Source organism: Paroedura picta, chromosome 3 (assembly GCF_049243985.1).
Source record: "Paroedura picta isolate Pp20150507F chromosome 3, Ppicta_v3.0, whole genome shotgun sequence".
In the NCBI taxonomy this organism is placed as follows: domain Eukaryota; kingdom Metazoa; phylum Chordata; class Lepidosauria; order Squamata; family Gekkonidae; genus Paroedura; species Paroedura picta.
Genome location: NC_135371.1, coordinates 146,604,118 through 146,619,629, shown reverse-complemented (window position 1 = coordinate 146,619,629; position 15,512 = coordinate 146,604,118). Strand labels below are relative to the sequence as shown.

The following is a 15,512-nucleotide window of genomic DNA, read 5'->3' as shown; positions in this document are numbered from 1 at the left end:
TTTGCCCAGTGCCTCAGAATCAGTAAGACCATCCTTGAGGACAGGTGCTTCCTGAAGCCCATCTATTAGGTTGCCCACCCCAGTTCTTGTTCCGGGGAGCTGAAATTCCCAGAGCCGTTGTTAATTGTACTCTTCCAGGAAACAGCCAGCCCTGCCTATGTTGTCCCTAAGGCTGTGCCCTGCACGGGCCGTGGGAAAAGGAGGGTCCTCATTTACTCCTTCTGACTTGCCGAAGCCCAATTGCCTCCCAGGCCCAGCCCTCCAGCATCCTGGATCCCAAAGGCAGACAGGCAGGCAAAAACCACATTCTGTAAACAGCAAACGCTTGTTGTTTCAAACCGCTTACAAGTTGTCAGGGAAATAAGTGCTCTCTACAAAAGAACAGTAACAAAGCCGGTGCTGCTGCCAACTTACCAGCGACAGCAGAGACAGACCCCAGGTTTCCTCTGCCTGCCCCTGAAACCGCCTAAGCCAGGGGGAGGAAGAGCCCGTTCCTTTGGCTCTGGGCAGCCCAAAGCCTAGGACAGAGAGTTTCAAAGAATGGCAGAGGTGTGCAGTATTTACAGGCTGGTTTCTAGTAGGTGTACGTGCTTTGAGGGGCAAAGGGGGTGGTGGGGGTGTCATCCACTGCCCAGCGACGTGTCCAAGGCGCTTTGGGGGAGGCAAGGTAGAACAGCTGGGCATTTAGGGCTCGGGGGCTGGTGCATGAGACGAAGCAGGAAATGGGAGGAGGGGTGGCTCCAATCCTGCACCTTTTCCTTCAAGGCAGAGTCCAAACACAAGGGTGGGGGGCTGTCACTGCCAAGGTGTTGCACGTAGGACTTTCCCCTCTGAAATGGGCTGGAAACGGAAGATCGAGGCCTCATGCAATTAGCAAAGAAGCTGTAGGGGTGGGGGTGGGCGAGCGTGAGAATAAAAACTAGAACTGGCCTTGTGGCTTTACAAGCTTGGTGGTTCCCCCTCGCTAATAGTGAAGCAGCAGCATTGCCCTGCACAGAGAGAGAGAGAGGAAGGGCCAGGATCCAGCCCTCCTTTTGTGGGAATGAGAGCTCCTGTGCCCCTTAAAGGCTTTTCACCCTCTTCGGACAAACGGCCCTTGGCCTCATTCAGCTTTTAAACTTACATTAAAAAACAGGCTCAGGGGGTGACAGTTTCACTGGGCAGAGCAGCAAATGCCAAAGGGAGCTTTGTCATGTGCCGGTGGGCATTTCTTGCTCCCAACAGCCCCCTTCCTTCCATAGGCCTGGAATCCCCCTGGGGAAAAGCAGCCTGTGGGGGATTTTGAGTGCAGAGGAATGGCTTGGAGAGGGTTGAACACCCCCTGCCCTGCAGCTGCTTTTCCCAGAGCTGCTTCTCATTTGTAAGGATCTGTCCTTCCTTAGAGTCATTCTTTGCCCCTCCACTTCCTGAGAATCAGTAAGATACTTCCTCTTAGTGGAAGCCAAAGTGGAGGCAGCAGGGAAAGAGGGATTTAGGGCAGTTCTGGAGCAGAGTTCTGGAGCAGCTGTTTGCACGTGGTCACATGGTCTCTATGTCTGCATTCACAGGAGGAATGTAAGACGACGGGCATAGCAGCATCAGGATATCCACACACAAACACACATCCACATCAGAAGGCTCTCTTCAGGTGGCAGGAGTCCCTGTGGGGAAGCCTCTCACCATGGTGACTATCGTGGTGGATGCTCTGATGTGCCCCAGATAAAGTGCACAGTGGTGACTTGGAGGTGCACACCTAAACCTGCAGTGAAGACTGGCTACATGTGATGTGAGCTGGTGCTATGGCAGAATGATCTTCCCATTTTAAAAACGTTATGCTCTCTGCATCCACAAAATAAGACTTCGGTGAGAAGCCAAGGCTTCTCCCTGATGTGCTAGCATTCTAAGTGCAGGGAATTCCCTCCCATGGGGGAAGCATTGAAGAACGTATTTGTTTCTACTTGCAGTAGTAGAGTGCAGGGATCATTTTACCAACTCAGCAGGCATTCCAGAAGGTGACACGCCACAATTTCATGTCTTTTTCGTGGAATGCGCTTGAGCAAATATTCCCCATTCTCATAAAACTTCCACCCATGACTCAGTTATTCCTCTGAATGGACTTAAAGTCTGCAGCAGAATCCAGAGTCAATACGCCAGAGCAGGCTTTCTCACCAGGGTTTTGGGGGGAAACCCTGAGGTTTCTTGAGGGCCTTGGAAGGGTTTCCTGAAGGGGGTGAGGGCTAATTAATTATATATATTTTAAAAGGTGTTAAATATAAGGTGACATGACCTTATATGGTCATGTTGGCCCTCCCCACTCTTCCAAAGTGGCCAATGATGGGCCCGGAGGGGGCGGGAAGCAGAGCCCCGATGGGCGTGTATACACACAGCTATGCCTCCCAACCACATTCTGCATGATTGCACCACTCCTGGGGTTTCTTGGAGCCTGAGGAATGTTTCCGGGGTTTCACTATGGTAAAGAAATTGAGGAAGGCTGCTCTGGACTACTAACTGCACCATGCTATGCTGCATCCATGAATGCAGATGTGTGTGTGTGGGGGGGCATACTTGTGTGTCTGATCAACCTGCATCCAACCAGCCTGAAGCAAGCAACAGACTGATGCCTAGTCCTCAAATGGACAGGACCAGAAGCTTTGGCTCGTCACCTTGCAAAACTATTTAACTCACTAGAAGAAACAGCTTAATGGTCCTGGCTGCCCATACACTTTGGTCCTAACATACAGCTCTGCTTCCCTACGAGCTAGAAAAGAGAGCCCAACTTCCTGGGGCCCTGGTCTCTCCCTCACACACTCACAGACACACACACTGCCTGCCTCGCGGGGCCGCCCACAGCTCCTCCTCCGCCCCCCCTCCCACCGTCAATGGGGCTGGGATGCAAAGCCGCCAATGTAATTTACCCTGCAAGGACGTGATCGTGGCCCTCGTAACCCAAAGCAGAGGTGGGGGAGCAAGTCCACCCGACCTGTATGTAGGAATCAGGCAGCTGTGGTTGTGTCCGGGGTTCCATAGATAGCACCTGTATAGTGGGGCACCTGTATAGTGGGGCAGAACCTGTCTACGGGGGAGGGGGAGGGCTCGGCTAGGAGGGGAAAGACAGAAAGGCTTGATACCAAGCAAGACGGGCCAATCAACAGAGTCCGAGAGGAGGCAGCCCGAGCCCACACTGATGGCTGCCCTGGCCCAGGAGTGGGGGGGGACAGGTGGCCGGCCCACCGTGGTCTCAGTAGCTGTCCTTGGCCCAGGGCCGGTTGCGCTGCCAGTTCCTCTCGTTGTGGTTGTGCTCAGAGTCGCGCTCCAGAAGGCGGTCTTGTGAGTCGTGGCCGTTGGTGCTGTGGAGGCCGCTGTTGTGATTGCGGTGCGGCTGGTACAGGTCGGTGTAGGCATCCGAATACTCGTCCTCCAGGTGCCGGGAGCTGCGCTGAGATGACACCGTCCACGTCTTGCGGGAGGCGTCGCTGGCTTCGTCCGACGGCATCAGGCTGTCGTGCTCGACCGGGGAGTGCTCGTTGCCGCGCTCGCCCTGCGGGGCCTGGGTCTGACGGGAGAAGAGGCGCAAAACAGAGCGGCTCACAAAAAGCTCCAAGCCACATTGCACATACCGTAGCCCGGCAGCAGTTGAGTTTTCGTCCAGAAGCACAGCTGTCCTGATACATGCGGGGGCTCCAACCAAAGTAAAAGAAGCAGGAGCCTTCTGGCACCTCACAGCACTAAGAGGTTTGTGTTCAAGTAGACGCTTCCATGGAACTGGAGCCCACTTTCTTCGGATGCAGGGAGCAACAGACGCGGGGACTTGGGTTATTTAGCCGTTTTGCTATCTGCATGCCATTTTTCTCCCCGCTGAGGTCCCAAGTGGCTTACAGCAGTGGTCCCCAACCTTTTTATCAACGGGGACCGGGCAACGCTTGACAATTTTACTGAGGCCCGGGGGGGGGGTAGTCTTTTGCTGAGGGAGGTTGCTGCCGCCTGAGCCCCTGCTCCACTTGCTTTCACGCCAGCACCTGACTTCCCGCCGCCCACTGGGGGGCGCTGCCAGCAGCAGCTGCGCAGTGCCATGCCAAGGGGGAGCCCCAGCCATGGCAGCTGCTGGAGAGCACCAAAGGTGAGCTGGCGGCAGAGTGGCAGGGCAGCCCCCAAGGCAGCAGCCGGGGAGGAGGACGAGGAGGAGCCGCGGCCCGGTACCAACTGATCCACGGACCAGACCCGGTCTCCAGACCAGGGGTTGGGAACCACTGGCTTTACAGCATGGGTTGCCTCTCCTCCGTTTCATCCTCAGGACCACAACTCTGAGAGGTCGGTTAGCCTAAGACAGCAACTGGCCCAAGGCGACCCAGCGAGCTTCCATAGCAGAGGGTGGACGTGAACCAGGCGTCTCCCAGATCCTAGTTTGCCACCATCATTGGTTCCCCCCCTGCCAGTGTAACTGACCCTGGGCCAGTTACACGCAAGCACACTCAGCCGAGCCTACCTCATGACAAAATGGCAGAGAGGAGACCAGTGTAAGCTGCTTTGGGTCCCCATTGGGGAGAAAGTCAGAGATGTACCTGGTGACTGGAGCAAGGGATGGGGCTTGGTGATGCAGGGGCAGGGTCCTGTAGCTGCCCCAGAGAGACTGCCTGCCTGCCTGATGCCCCGCCACCTTCCCCGTGGGCAGTGGCAGAGGAGCCAGCTGCCTTAGGCTGCGAGTCCCCTGCCTTGGGACTGCGGCATCTGGGGTGGAGCAGCCCAGCCGAGCAGCCTGGCCCCAGGACACCCTTGGGTGGGAGCCAGTTGGAGCCAGCCCCATCGAGCACTCCATGCTGGGCACCCTGGCCCTGACAAACGCTTCCTCATGGGAGGACCCAGCAGTTGGGGGGCGATGGTGGGCCTCGTGCTCCTCTTAAGAAGAGCTCCCGATGGATGGCTGCACCTTAGGAAAGGAGGACTGTCTCTTCATGGGCACCACCCACCATCATCCTCCCACAGGGCCAGGCATGGGGGGTGGGGTTGCCCAAGGCTCCTGGGGGGGTCCCCTGCACAGAGCAGAGCATGGGGCAATCCCTCCCGCGTCCCCCGTGTGAGGCCAGGGGCTTGTGCCCCAGTTGCCACCCCCTAGAAACGCCTCTGGAGAAAGGTGGGGTATAAGTGAAGTAAAATGATCTCATTCAGTATAATACAATCTAAAAATTAGTTTTTAAGTAGAGAGTTGGGTGTTGAAACCAAAGGAAGAAAAAGAGCACAAGGGAAGGGACTTAAGTACTCTCTGATGTGTGCTCCCACACAGCTGTTCTTAGAGGCAAAGCCTGTCCATCTCAACAGCTCCATTTCTCAGAATTGCCCTGCATGGCAGGACAGTTTCATTCTCCACATAAAGCAGATTAGTGGGGGGAGTGGCTGAGGGTGTACGGTCTACCGAAGGCCGTTTCATAAGTTTGTGGTGGAGGTGAGATTCGAACTGAGGACCTCTTGTTTTCACTCTTTTCATCTGTTAGCTCAGTGGTCCCCAACCCCCGATCCACGGTCCAGTGCCAGGCCATGAGAGCTTCGGCAACGGGCCACAGCTCCCCCCCCCCCCCGCAGCGAGAAGCTCACCAGGCCACGAGCAAATTGGCCACCGAAGCAGCCGATTAGCTTGCGGCCCAGCATCCTTCTTGCTGCAGGAGGGGGGGAGAGGGAAGCACGGCTGGGGGCACAAACGCGCATGTGCGTACCTGCCGCGTGTGCGTGTTTGTGCCCGACAGGTGCAAATGTGCACGTGCGGCGGCCGTGCGCATGTATGTATGCGCAGAGATGCCGCACATGAGCATTTGCACACCATTGGGAGCGCAAAAGTGCATGCGCGGCAGCCCCATGCATGCACGAAACTGTCGCGCATGCACACAAACACCCTAGTCCAGATGTCCCAAGGAAGTCTGTTACTTTCTGGCCCTGCTTCTGAGCTTCCCAGAAATATCTGGTTGGTCACTGATGAACAGGACAGACCTATACTCTGACCCAATAAGACATTCTTTAAGGGTTTTTTTATGGGGGGGGGGAGGTTTGTACCTGTAGGCCTGGAATGGCAGTAGAAGGTGTCAGGAGGTTCTGGCTGCCAAGAGTATGCAAAGGGTGGTGGGTTGCTCGCCAGTAGACCTCCAGGTACTCAGCCAGGTGTTCACAGGCATCTTCCAACTGGTTTTCATCCAGGATCACATCAAAGAGTTCCTAGAGCAAGGCAACAAGCCACAGGGTGAAAAAGAGAGGCCAGATCCTCAGAAGAGCAACCCCAGCAGAGGACAGGTAGTGAACACTCCAGAAGCTGAGGCACAGGGGAAAGATATGGTCTGATATGATGTTTACTGGGGCCATAGAAAAGACACCATAAGTGATAAGACTTAGTTCCCAGTTGTTTTTAGATGGCAGTGTGAGTCAAAGGTAAAGGTAAAGGTATCCCCTGTGCAAGCACCGAGTCATGTCTGACCCTTGGGGTGACGCCCTCTAGCGTTTTCATGGCAGACTCAATACGGGGTGGTTTGCCAGTGCCTTCCCCAGTCATGACCGTTTACCCCCCAGCAAGCTGGGTACTCATTTTACCGACCTCGGAAGGATGGAAGGCTGAGTCAACCTTGAGCCGGCTGCTGGGATTGAACTCCCAGCCTTATGGGCAAAGCTTTCAGACGGCTGCCTTACCACTCTGTGCCACAAGAGGCTCTTAGTGTGAGTCAAGGGAAATGCTTATTTTTAAAAGAGGGTCAGAGGTCAGTCCTTCAGAGGCTCAAACCCTGCTGGTCTGTCCTGGAAGGAAGGCCTATTCCTTCATCCTAAATGTCTGAGGACAGGCTGCTACTGCTCAGGGAAGAGGGGGGGGGGGGGAAGCGCTCTGCACATGGTCAAATGGCACTTTTCATTAAGCAAGATTCCCAGAGGGGTCTGCCCATTTCAGCTGTCCCTGGCAGCCAGCCCCAAAACGTGTGCGTCATCTCCCATTGTGCTGAGCCTCAGGGGGACTCCGGGCGCTTCCAAAGCCCAGCAGGACTGTGAGGATTGCTCCGGAGTGAGCAGGAGGAGAGAAGCAGCTCGTGCTGAGCCTTCAGGGCTGGTCTCCAGTGCTTTTGAAGTCTGACCTTTTCCACATTCAGAGCAAGATCTGGAGAGATGACTCTGTTCTCCTCCAGGCCTGAGAGGACAGGGAAGGCTCGCCAGAGTCTTTAAAGACAGGTGGTAGCCAGAAGCACGGTTGCAGCCTCCCTGGAATAGCACTTCGGATCAGTCTCACTGAAGGACAGCACATCGTGGTTACCGCTCTTTAAACCACTGCAAGTGGTCTGAGCAGGCATGGTGCTGAAGGGAAAGAAGCCAAACACACGGTGGGGCTGTGAAGTCAAGAGGTTGCCTCCGGGGTCCGGAAAGAGAAAGAGGGAGGGAAGGCACAGTGGGGCAGGGTGGGGGTGTCCCCTTTCAACACTCACCGGAGGGCACTGCACAAGCTTGTCCGCAGCCATCATCTGGACACTGAGGTGCTTCACCTGTGATTTTCCTCTGGACTTGATCAGTCGTTGCAGCACCTTCCACGGGGGGCGGAAGGAGAGAAAAACACAGTCAGCAGCGGCCCAACAGACCATCTAGAGCTAGGTGAGAGTGGACAGCTAATCAGGAACCGGGGAACTCCACAGGCACCCTCCCTGTCTGCCCCACTTAGCTCCAGGACAGAATTGGCTGCTTCTAGAGAAGGGCAGGAACTCCAGGGCCCTCAGTGAGAAGCTAGTGGCCTAATTTTGTGTCTCTTGTTGTAAAGGGGGGGGGGTGTTGGTGAGCCCCAGGCCACAGCTCTGTCCCTGAAGGCCAGGAGGCTGGGCAGGTCCAGAGGGACCGCTCAGTGGGATGACAGGCTCTGGGTCACAGGCCTTTATGTCGGCCCTCTCCATCCCCCTTTCCCGGCCTGGGCCTGTGGAGTGACATCTCTGGAGCCCTGCACAGGGCAAAGGCAGTGCTCTGACTCAGTGGGGACTGGTCACTGGGGTGCAGCCTGGCAACCCTTGAAGGGACCCATCTGGAGTGTGTTACTAACTTTGTGCTTTGGGGGATATTTTTTTTTTAATGGAAAAAAGGTTTTAAAAATTAGGTAGTTCCCTGTGGCATACACTTGTTCCCCTGTCCTTTTAGGGAAAAGGTGAAACTCTAAGCAGAAACTCACTTCAGGATTTAGCCAGATGAGGCAAAGATCACACTTAAGTAAGATAAAAATTGCTGATTTGTTCTGCATCTATTTGCCTTGGGAGAGGGCTGGGCATGGCAAGGAATTAGTACCCCTAGTATTTTAAAGAAGAAAATGTGCGTTTGTTAAAACCACTATTTACTAACACTACCCTTCCTCCCCCTAAATTACTAATATCAAAGCAGGCAGCTCAGTTTTGATTAGCAAAACAAATGTATTTACTTTGTTTACTTCCTAGTGAAGTACAGAATCTGAAGACCATGCAATAAGGTAGAGGTTTTCAAGTGGAGGCTAAAGAGTTAAATATCCTTTCCTTCATCTACAAAGCCCTGAGCCTACAAAGCCCTAAGATCGCAAGAGGCTGCAAACGGCACATTATCATTACAACGTCTCTTCTGATCGAACTACCGGCTCTGTATTGAGCAGAAGGAACTGATACCACAGCCCACCACGAGGAGGCACTACCGCATACAATAGGGCAGTGGTCCCCAACCCCCGGTCCGGGGACCGGTACCAGTCCGTAGCTCCTCCCCATCCTCCTCCCCGGCTGCTGCCTTGGGGGCTGCCCTGCCACTCTGCAGCCAGCTCACCTTTGGTGCTCTCCAGCGGCCACCATGGCTGTGGCTCCCCCTCAGTGTGGCACTGCACAGCTGCTGCTGGCAGTGGCCCCTAGCGGGCAGCGGGAAGTCAGGGACACCGGCAGGAAAGCAAGCGGAGCAGGGGCTCAGGCGCCGATGTTCCTTGGCAAAAGACTACCCCCTCCCCCGGGCCTCAGTAAAATTGTCATGCGTTGACCGGTCCCCGGTGATAAAAAGGTTGGGGACCACTGCAATAGGGGCAACGGCATCTATGGATTTAATAGTGATGTTGCCCCCATCTGCGGATACCTAAATCCGCATATCAAGCCCAAACTGACACTAAACAGACTTTTCTGTAAACTAGGTTTGAAGAAAAACCTAAAATCTTTTAAATAATACTTTGGGGCTTTAAATTATCCCCACCCCCAATGGCAGTGATGGGGGCCAGGGTCCTCAGTGGCAGTGTTGGTGGCCAGGATCTAACAGTGGCAGTGAGCAGTGCCAGGCAGAGCAGCAGCGGTGCTGACGGGTGGGAGAGAAAGCCAGGCTCAGAGGTGAGAACAGTGAAGCCATTGCAGGAGGGGAGCCACACTGGCCCAGTAGCAGCAGCTGAGCAGCTGCAGTCATGGGCAGCGGGGGGGGGGGGGGAGAGGGGCCACCCTGGCTAAGCAGTGGAGGCTAAAAGCCGTGATGGGGGAGTGGTGAGGGCAGCTGTGCTGGGGCCGCTGGAGTGTTGGCAATCGGAGAGGCACCTTAGTGGCCTCATCAGCAGGCTGGGCAGTGGAGGCTGAGAGGCACTCAAGGTCCAGCGAGGGTTGTGGCAATGGGTGCGAAGGGAGCCAGGGCAGCCCCAGAATCAGCAGTGGCAATGAAGGGAGAGAAGCTGCAGTAGGCTGAGAACTGATGCTGGTGGTGGTGGGGAAGTCACAGTGACCTCAAGGCTGCATTGGCCATGGGGGTGTAATTAAGACTGGGAGAGGGATTCCCCCTGTGAGTGTCGCCAGTCCCCACTTGTTCATACCTAATGATGATTCAGGCGTCATAAAGAGGAAAACTGTACCTAGACAGGCCATCTTGTCCCCCACTCACCTTTGGGGAGGAGACCTTGACGTACACAATGATGGGGGCCAGCGAGGTTTTGGCCAGTTGTGCTGGGTGGTTGATGGTGTCGGCATCTAACACAACCAACTGTAATGACTTTGCCAGTTCAAAAATCCGCTCTATCTCACTCTGGACTTCAGCTGGGGAGGAAACAGAAGGGGTGTGAGTGGGATGTCCCCCTGCTGCGTCAACGCAAGAAAGAGAGGGGCTCTCTCTGCCCCCACACTGCCCAGTTTTTCACCCACTCATTGCTCCTCACCATTATTCAAAAGGTGGACTTGACTGAAGCTGGGAGGAGGTGGACATAACAGTCCCGTGAAGAAACTGGAATTTTTTAGCATTGCAGAAGAGAGATTGGGGCAAAGGTGCACATTAGAGAGGGAGAGCTTGGAGGGATGCAATAGAGATCGGGAACAATTGGATGGGGGCCCAAAGGGAATGATCAGGGATCAGATTCTGAGAACAAAGCAAGAGTAGGGGGAGAATTGCTGGCTGGGATTCTAAAAATTCATTTAAAGCTGTTGGCAGACAAACAATAGCTTCTAAGAAACGTGAACATTGATTGGAGCAAGTTTCACTTCCTATGATGTATACTCAGGCTCCTATCCTCTCTGGTCAAAACAGGTTTTGCATGTGACTGTATTTACTGAAAAGTAAGAGGCGGGTACAGACAAACTATGAGCAGGGATTCCTCATTCAAACTGCTCTCCACTCTGCAAAAACCTGCCCATTGCTACCCTGAACTGGAGACACGTCGCTCTTGTCAATCTCATCTGTTTGCACACAACTATCCCTTCGGAGCTTGTACAGGCTGTGCTACGAACCAAATAGTTCTTGGCTGAACCTGGCTGAAATCTCACCTCTGCCATCTGCTCACTAGGTGGTCTCTAGCAACCCACAATCTCTCCACCTCATCTCTTATTTTGATCTTCTTGGAGAAGCAGGGTGGGGGAAGATGAAACTGAGATGGATAGACAGTGGCTTCATTATGTGTGTGAGAGTTCCTTCTGAAAACACTGCAAAGCCCCCCCCCCTCCCCGGAGGTACAAAATGCCTATATATAAGTCCTATTTCTTGGTAGGTGAAGACACTTGAGATGATGGGCACTTTCAAGGAGACTGACAAAGCAAGAGATCCAGTTTTACTACATAATGTCAACACAAGGTGATCAAAGCTATCCGGTGCTTCCAAGTTTTCCTTTTTTGATCACTGCGATCCTCACAGGGTGACCCACATGACATTTCTCTGTGCAGAGAGAGGTTTTTTGGGATGAGCATGAGAAGAAGGAGGAGGAAGATCTTATAAGCCACTTTTCTCTACCCGAAAGAGTCTCAAAGTGGCCTACAGCAGCCTTCCCTTTCCTCTCCCCACAACAGACACCCTGAGAGATAGGTGAGGCTGAGAGAGCCCTGATATTCTTGCTCAGTCAGAACAGCACTACCAGGGCTGTGATGAGCCCAAGGTCACCCAGCTGGCTGCCTGTGGAGGAGCATGGAATCAAACCCAGCTCACCAGATTATGTCAGTGCTCCTAACAACATTCCACCACTCCACCAACCACTCCATCAGGGCTGAATCTGCACGGAGCTTTTATTCCAATCCCAGGTCGATTCTATCCCGGCCATCCACACTGAATACGATTTCCATTTTGATGTTGGACAATTTAAATTTTCCCTCTGCAACAAGCATGATTGATCCGGAGTGACCCCACCTTTCCCCTGCAATATCTGAAAAGCCAGCATGACTAAAGGTTCAGCTCTCTGCTTGGTTCTGAACTAACTAGCTGCCTAGAGCCTCCAATGTTGTAGAAAAGCCCAGATTGGCAAGGGCATGAGTTCAAAGGATTCCTCATTCCCAAGCTGCAAGGTTTCTCTTAAAGGGAAAGTCCTAACTTCTCCCATCAGAGGCTCCAGAAGTCCTAACTTCTCTCTGCAGAGATTTGCCTCTTGTTCTTTCCCCTCCTCTGCTGTCTTCAATCCTCTCCCCCACTTCAAGAAAAGTGGATGCCCCCCCCTTCTGAGCTTCCCTAATCATGTGCAGAACACTATTCTGTTTCAATGGGGGGGGGTAGAGGAAGACCCGAGTTCAAATCGATCTGAATTCAGCAGGATCCACAATGAAATAAACAAAGTAAGTGCAGAATCAGCCCAGGAAAATTTGCTTTTCCCCTCCTGCTTTTCATTCTTTTTTTTCTCTTCACTCCTCAACTGTGTTCAGTTGTTACTGTGTTAAGTTGTGGACACCACAATTGAAGAACAAACAGGAGCAAGTCCAGAGAAGGGCGACAAAGATGGTGAGGAGTCTGAAGACCAAGATGATTGAGGAAAGGTTGAGGGAGCTTAGTCTGTTTAGCCTGGAGAGAAGATGACTAAGAGGTGACACGATAGCCATCTTCAAGTACTTGAAGGGCTGTCATATAGCAGATGGAGCAGAGTTGTTTTCTGTTGCCCCAGAGGGTCAGACCAGAACCAGTGGGATGAGATTAATTCAGAAGAATTTTCAGCTAAACATCCGGAAGAAGTTCCTTACATTTAGAGCTGTCAGTGGAACAGGCTTCCTTGGGAGGTGGTAGGTTCTCTTCTTTGGAAGTTCTTAAGCAGAAGCTAGACAGCCACCTCACAGAAATGCTAATTCTGCGAACTTAGGCAGATTGCAAGTGGCTGGACAGAAGGGATTGTGTAGGTACTTGCCTCTTGTGGCCGTTTCCTGCAGGGGGTTGAACTAGATGACCCTGGAGGTCCCTTCCAACTCTGTGATTCTATGATTCTATTATTCTAACTGCACTCAACATTTTGTGCCTTCTAGAGGTCAGTTAATGTGCTCAGAACTTTTAGAGCCAGGGAAAGGAGTACTCTTAACATTTACAAACTAATATTTTTGGCAAAACTAAAGAGTTGCCCCTGATCCTGAGAATGAAAAAAACCCTCCCTTCTCTGTGGATGACCCCATTTCCCCATCCTGCTAGAGCCATCAAATTCATCCACAGAAAAAGTTATATTCAGATTTGACTATGGCAAACTCTTGGATATCTGATTCACTTGGCCACTGACCTTCTGGCTTGTCAATAACTTGCCAGACTAAAAGGTGGCAGCCAAAAGACCCTTGTCTTTAGGAATTCAACACTTGCTAAATTCCGCCACTGTTTTACTGCCATGCCCACCTGCTTGTCTGCTAGTTCCTGTCACCTTTTCAAGACCTGTTGGGACTCACCAATGGTGGAGCGTGTGGTAGAACGTTCGATGATGGCCCGTTTGCCCGGGTTGTTGAGCACGGAGCGTTTGGCCAGGGAGAGGTCAGCTGTGACACGTGTAATTGAGATCCTGAAGGAAGATGACAGGCAGTAAACAAACCAGAATGTGGGAATGGGGGAGGAGGAACTCTTCAGAGGTAGAGGGCCTTACCTGCCATCAAATCTGTGCTTGAGGAAATCAAAGAGAGCCTTCTGCATCATGTCAGTCACCTGCAAAAAACCCCAACGGGATGGGGGAGGGTGGTCAGAAGAGCTGCTGTCACAAATGCAGCTGGGGTCAGTGGTGGGTCCCATCTCTTCCCTTCCCAGCTCCCCATACCTCATATCCTTTCAATGAGGGTCCCACCAGCACCACTGGTCTCATGGAGGGCACGACATCATAGGGAGGGATGTGCTCTGCCTAGAAAAGGGAGAGCATCAAAAAATGGCTGCTTCCTCACTTTGTAGCCCAGGCAGAAGACAGCAGTCACAAAGTCTGTGCTAATTCTCTGCCAATACCAGAAACACACATAATTCAAACCCATGACTGTAGCCCTCAGCCCTTCACAATCCCTTTCATTGCTTGTTTTTGCTGCAATCGCAGGCCAGAACAACAGGATGCCAACTTCTTAAAAAGTGATGGATGCCCTCCCACACACACACACACTGCATGTTTCTGTCACCCCCAACTTAATGTCCTGTTGATCAGATGTGCCCACCCTGGCAGCTGCCTATCAGCATCAGAAGCTTTGTTCTAATTTTGTTTGACAGCACAAGTCACTCTGCTTTTCCTGTTGGGAAATGGAATGAGTGCACCACAAACAACTGGGAATTTCCCCCATGCCCTTTGCCACAGACAGCCCCCGAAAGAAAGTCCTTACCTGTTTTTGCTTCTGTTTGGCTTTTGGCAAGAGAAAGAAAACATGGAGGTGTCAGCAGTAAAGCACCAATGAGCAGCAGGAAAGAGCAGGACTCTACAGTGTAAGGTTCTTTGTTCCTTTACAACTGCAGTGGCCTGGATTCTGATTTCAGCCCCTTCTCTGGCCTTATTCGCCCAGTGTGTGTCCAGCATCACTTATCATCTCTCGGGGGTATTTTGCATCATCTGCCACCTGTCAGAATGCATCTAGCAAATAGCCCCTTACCTTTCTCTAAGGAGTATGTATGGGGGGGGGGGGGGAGAGATGACAAAGAGAACCTTTCCTCCCTCTCCCCAAATACTAGAACTCAAGAGCATCCAAAGAAGTAGATGGGCAGTAGATTCAGGATGGACCAAAGGAAATACTCCTTTACACATCAAATAATTAAAATGTGAAATTCATGTGGATGTAGTGATGGCCACAAGCATAGACAACTTTAAAAGAAGATTAGGCAGATTCATGGAGAATCGACCCATCAGCAGCTACTAGTTATGGTGAGTGACTAAAGTGAACCTCCATGTTCAGAGCCAGCAAACCTCTGAATACCAGCATCAGGAGTCACAATCAGAGGAAAATCTCAGCTCTATGCCCTGTTGTTGGATCTCGAACTGGTTGGCCAGTGAGTGAGACAAGATGCTGGACTAGATGGATCACTGTGCTGATCCAGCAGGGCTCTTCTTATGTTCTCACCATTGGGGCTAGTTAATCAGCTTCCTTTCCAACTATCTGTGCTAGAGGAGCATTTACATGACAGCACTCAGGGTTGGCTGAGTGAGTAGGAAGTTACTCATTCAGTCCTAAAAATCAAGCATTCATAGCAACAATTTTTACCCCCTTTCACCTGGGAGCACCCTAAGATTCCAACTGGCACTTTAAAGCACATCACGGTTATCATAAGGACTAGAAACGTGCTCCCTTTTCAAAACAACAACAAAAATAATAAGTGGAATCTCTAGAAACTGGTCCAGCAGCCACATTTTCAAGGAACAAGCCACATGCCTTTACCTAGAGATGGGGGAGGAGATCGCCGGTTGCTGACGGCAGGATTCCCAGATTGCCTACTTGGGGTAGAAGAGAGAGAAATTTAGAACGATTGTGGATGGGGGGTGTGGACAAGAGAGAGATAAAAGCATTCATGGCATGGCTGTGTGTTCACTCCTGGCAGAAAAGCAAAGTTTGGAAAGTTCAGCAGTCACCTGCAAAAGCATCCTCTCTCAGCCGCCAGCAGGTTACCAAAAAACAGACAGACAGGTGGGTAAACTCAGTTCCTTTTCTAGGTTTTTTAAATAAGGAACGGGGAATTGACCTCAGCCTTTTAAAAGAAAATCAGCTGCCCTGGGAAAGCACTTCTAAAGCTACTTTTCTGTCTTCCACACATTAGAATCCTGGTCCAGGGCACTGAGAAGTATCTTTCTCACATGTGGAACTTACTCACCAGGGCAAGGGTTGATGGCCACTCAAGATGGCATCACAAGGGGGTAAGCAAATCCATGCAGGAAAGGTTCATCCACAGCTAGC

General features: G+C 52.2%; 1 protein-coding gene across 5 annotated transcripts in view; it reads right to left on the bottom strand.

Annotated features, from left to right (window-relative positions):
* Positions 1-306: 306 nt before the first annotated feature.
* Positions 307-15,512, bottom strand: part of CACNB3 (calcium voltage-gated channel auxiliary subunit beta 3) — a 39,248-nt gene continuing 24,042 nt past the window's right edge. For 4 of the 5 annotated variants that reach the window (XM_077328491.1, XM_077328489.1, XM_077328488.1 and 1 more), the window contains 9 exons: positions 15,000-15,055; positions 13,956-13,975; positions 13,415-13,495; positions 13,247-13,305; positions 13,056-13,165; positions 9,835-9,986; positions 7,422-7,517; positions 6,019-6,177; positions 307-3,532 (listed from right to left, as the gene is read on the bottom strand). In XM_077328491.1, coding sequence (XP_077184606.1) covers positions 3,218-3,532; positions 6,019-6,177; positions 7,422-7,517; positions 9,835-9,986; positions 13,056-13,165; positions 13,247-13,305; positions 13,415-13,495; positions 13,956-13,975; positions 15,000-15,055 — 1,048 coding nt within the window. In that variant the 3' untranslated portion in view covers positions 307-3,217. The remainder of the gene's footprint in view (positions 3,533-6,018; positions 6,178-7,421; positions 7,518-9,834; positions 9,987-13,055; positions 13,166-13,246; positions 13,306-13,414; positions 13,496-13,955; positions 13,976-14,999; positions 15,056-15,512) is intronic. The other variant, XM_077328490.1, reaches the window with a different exon arrangement.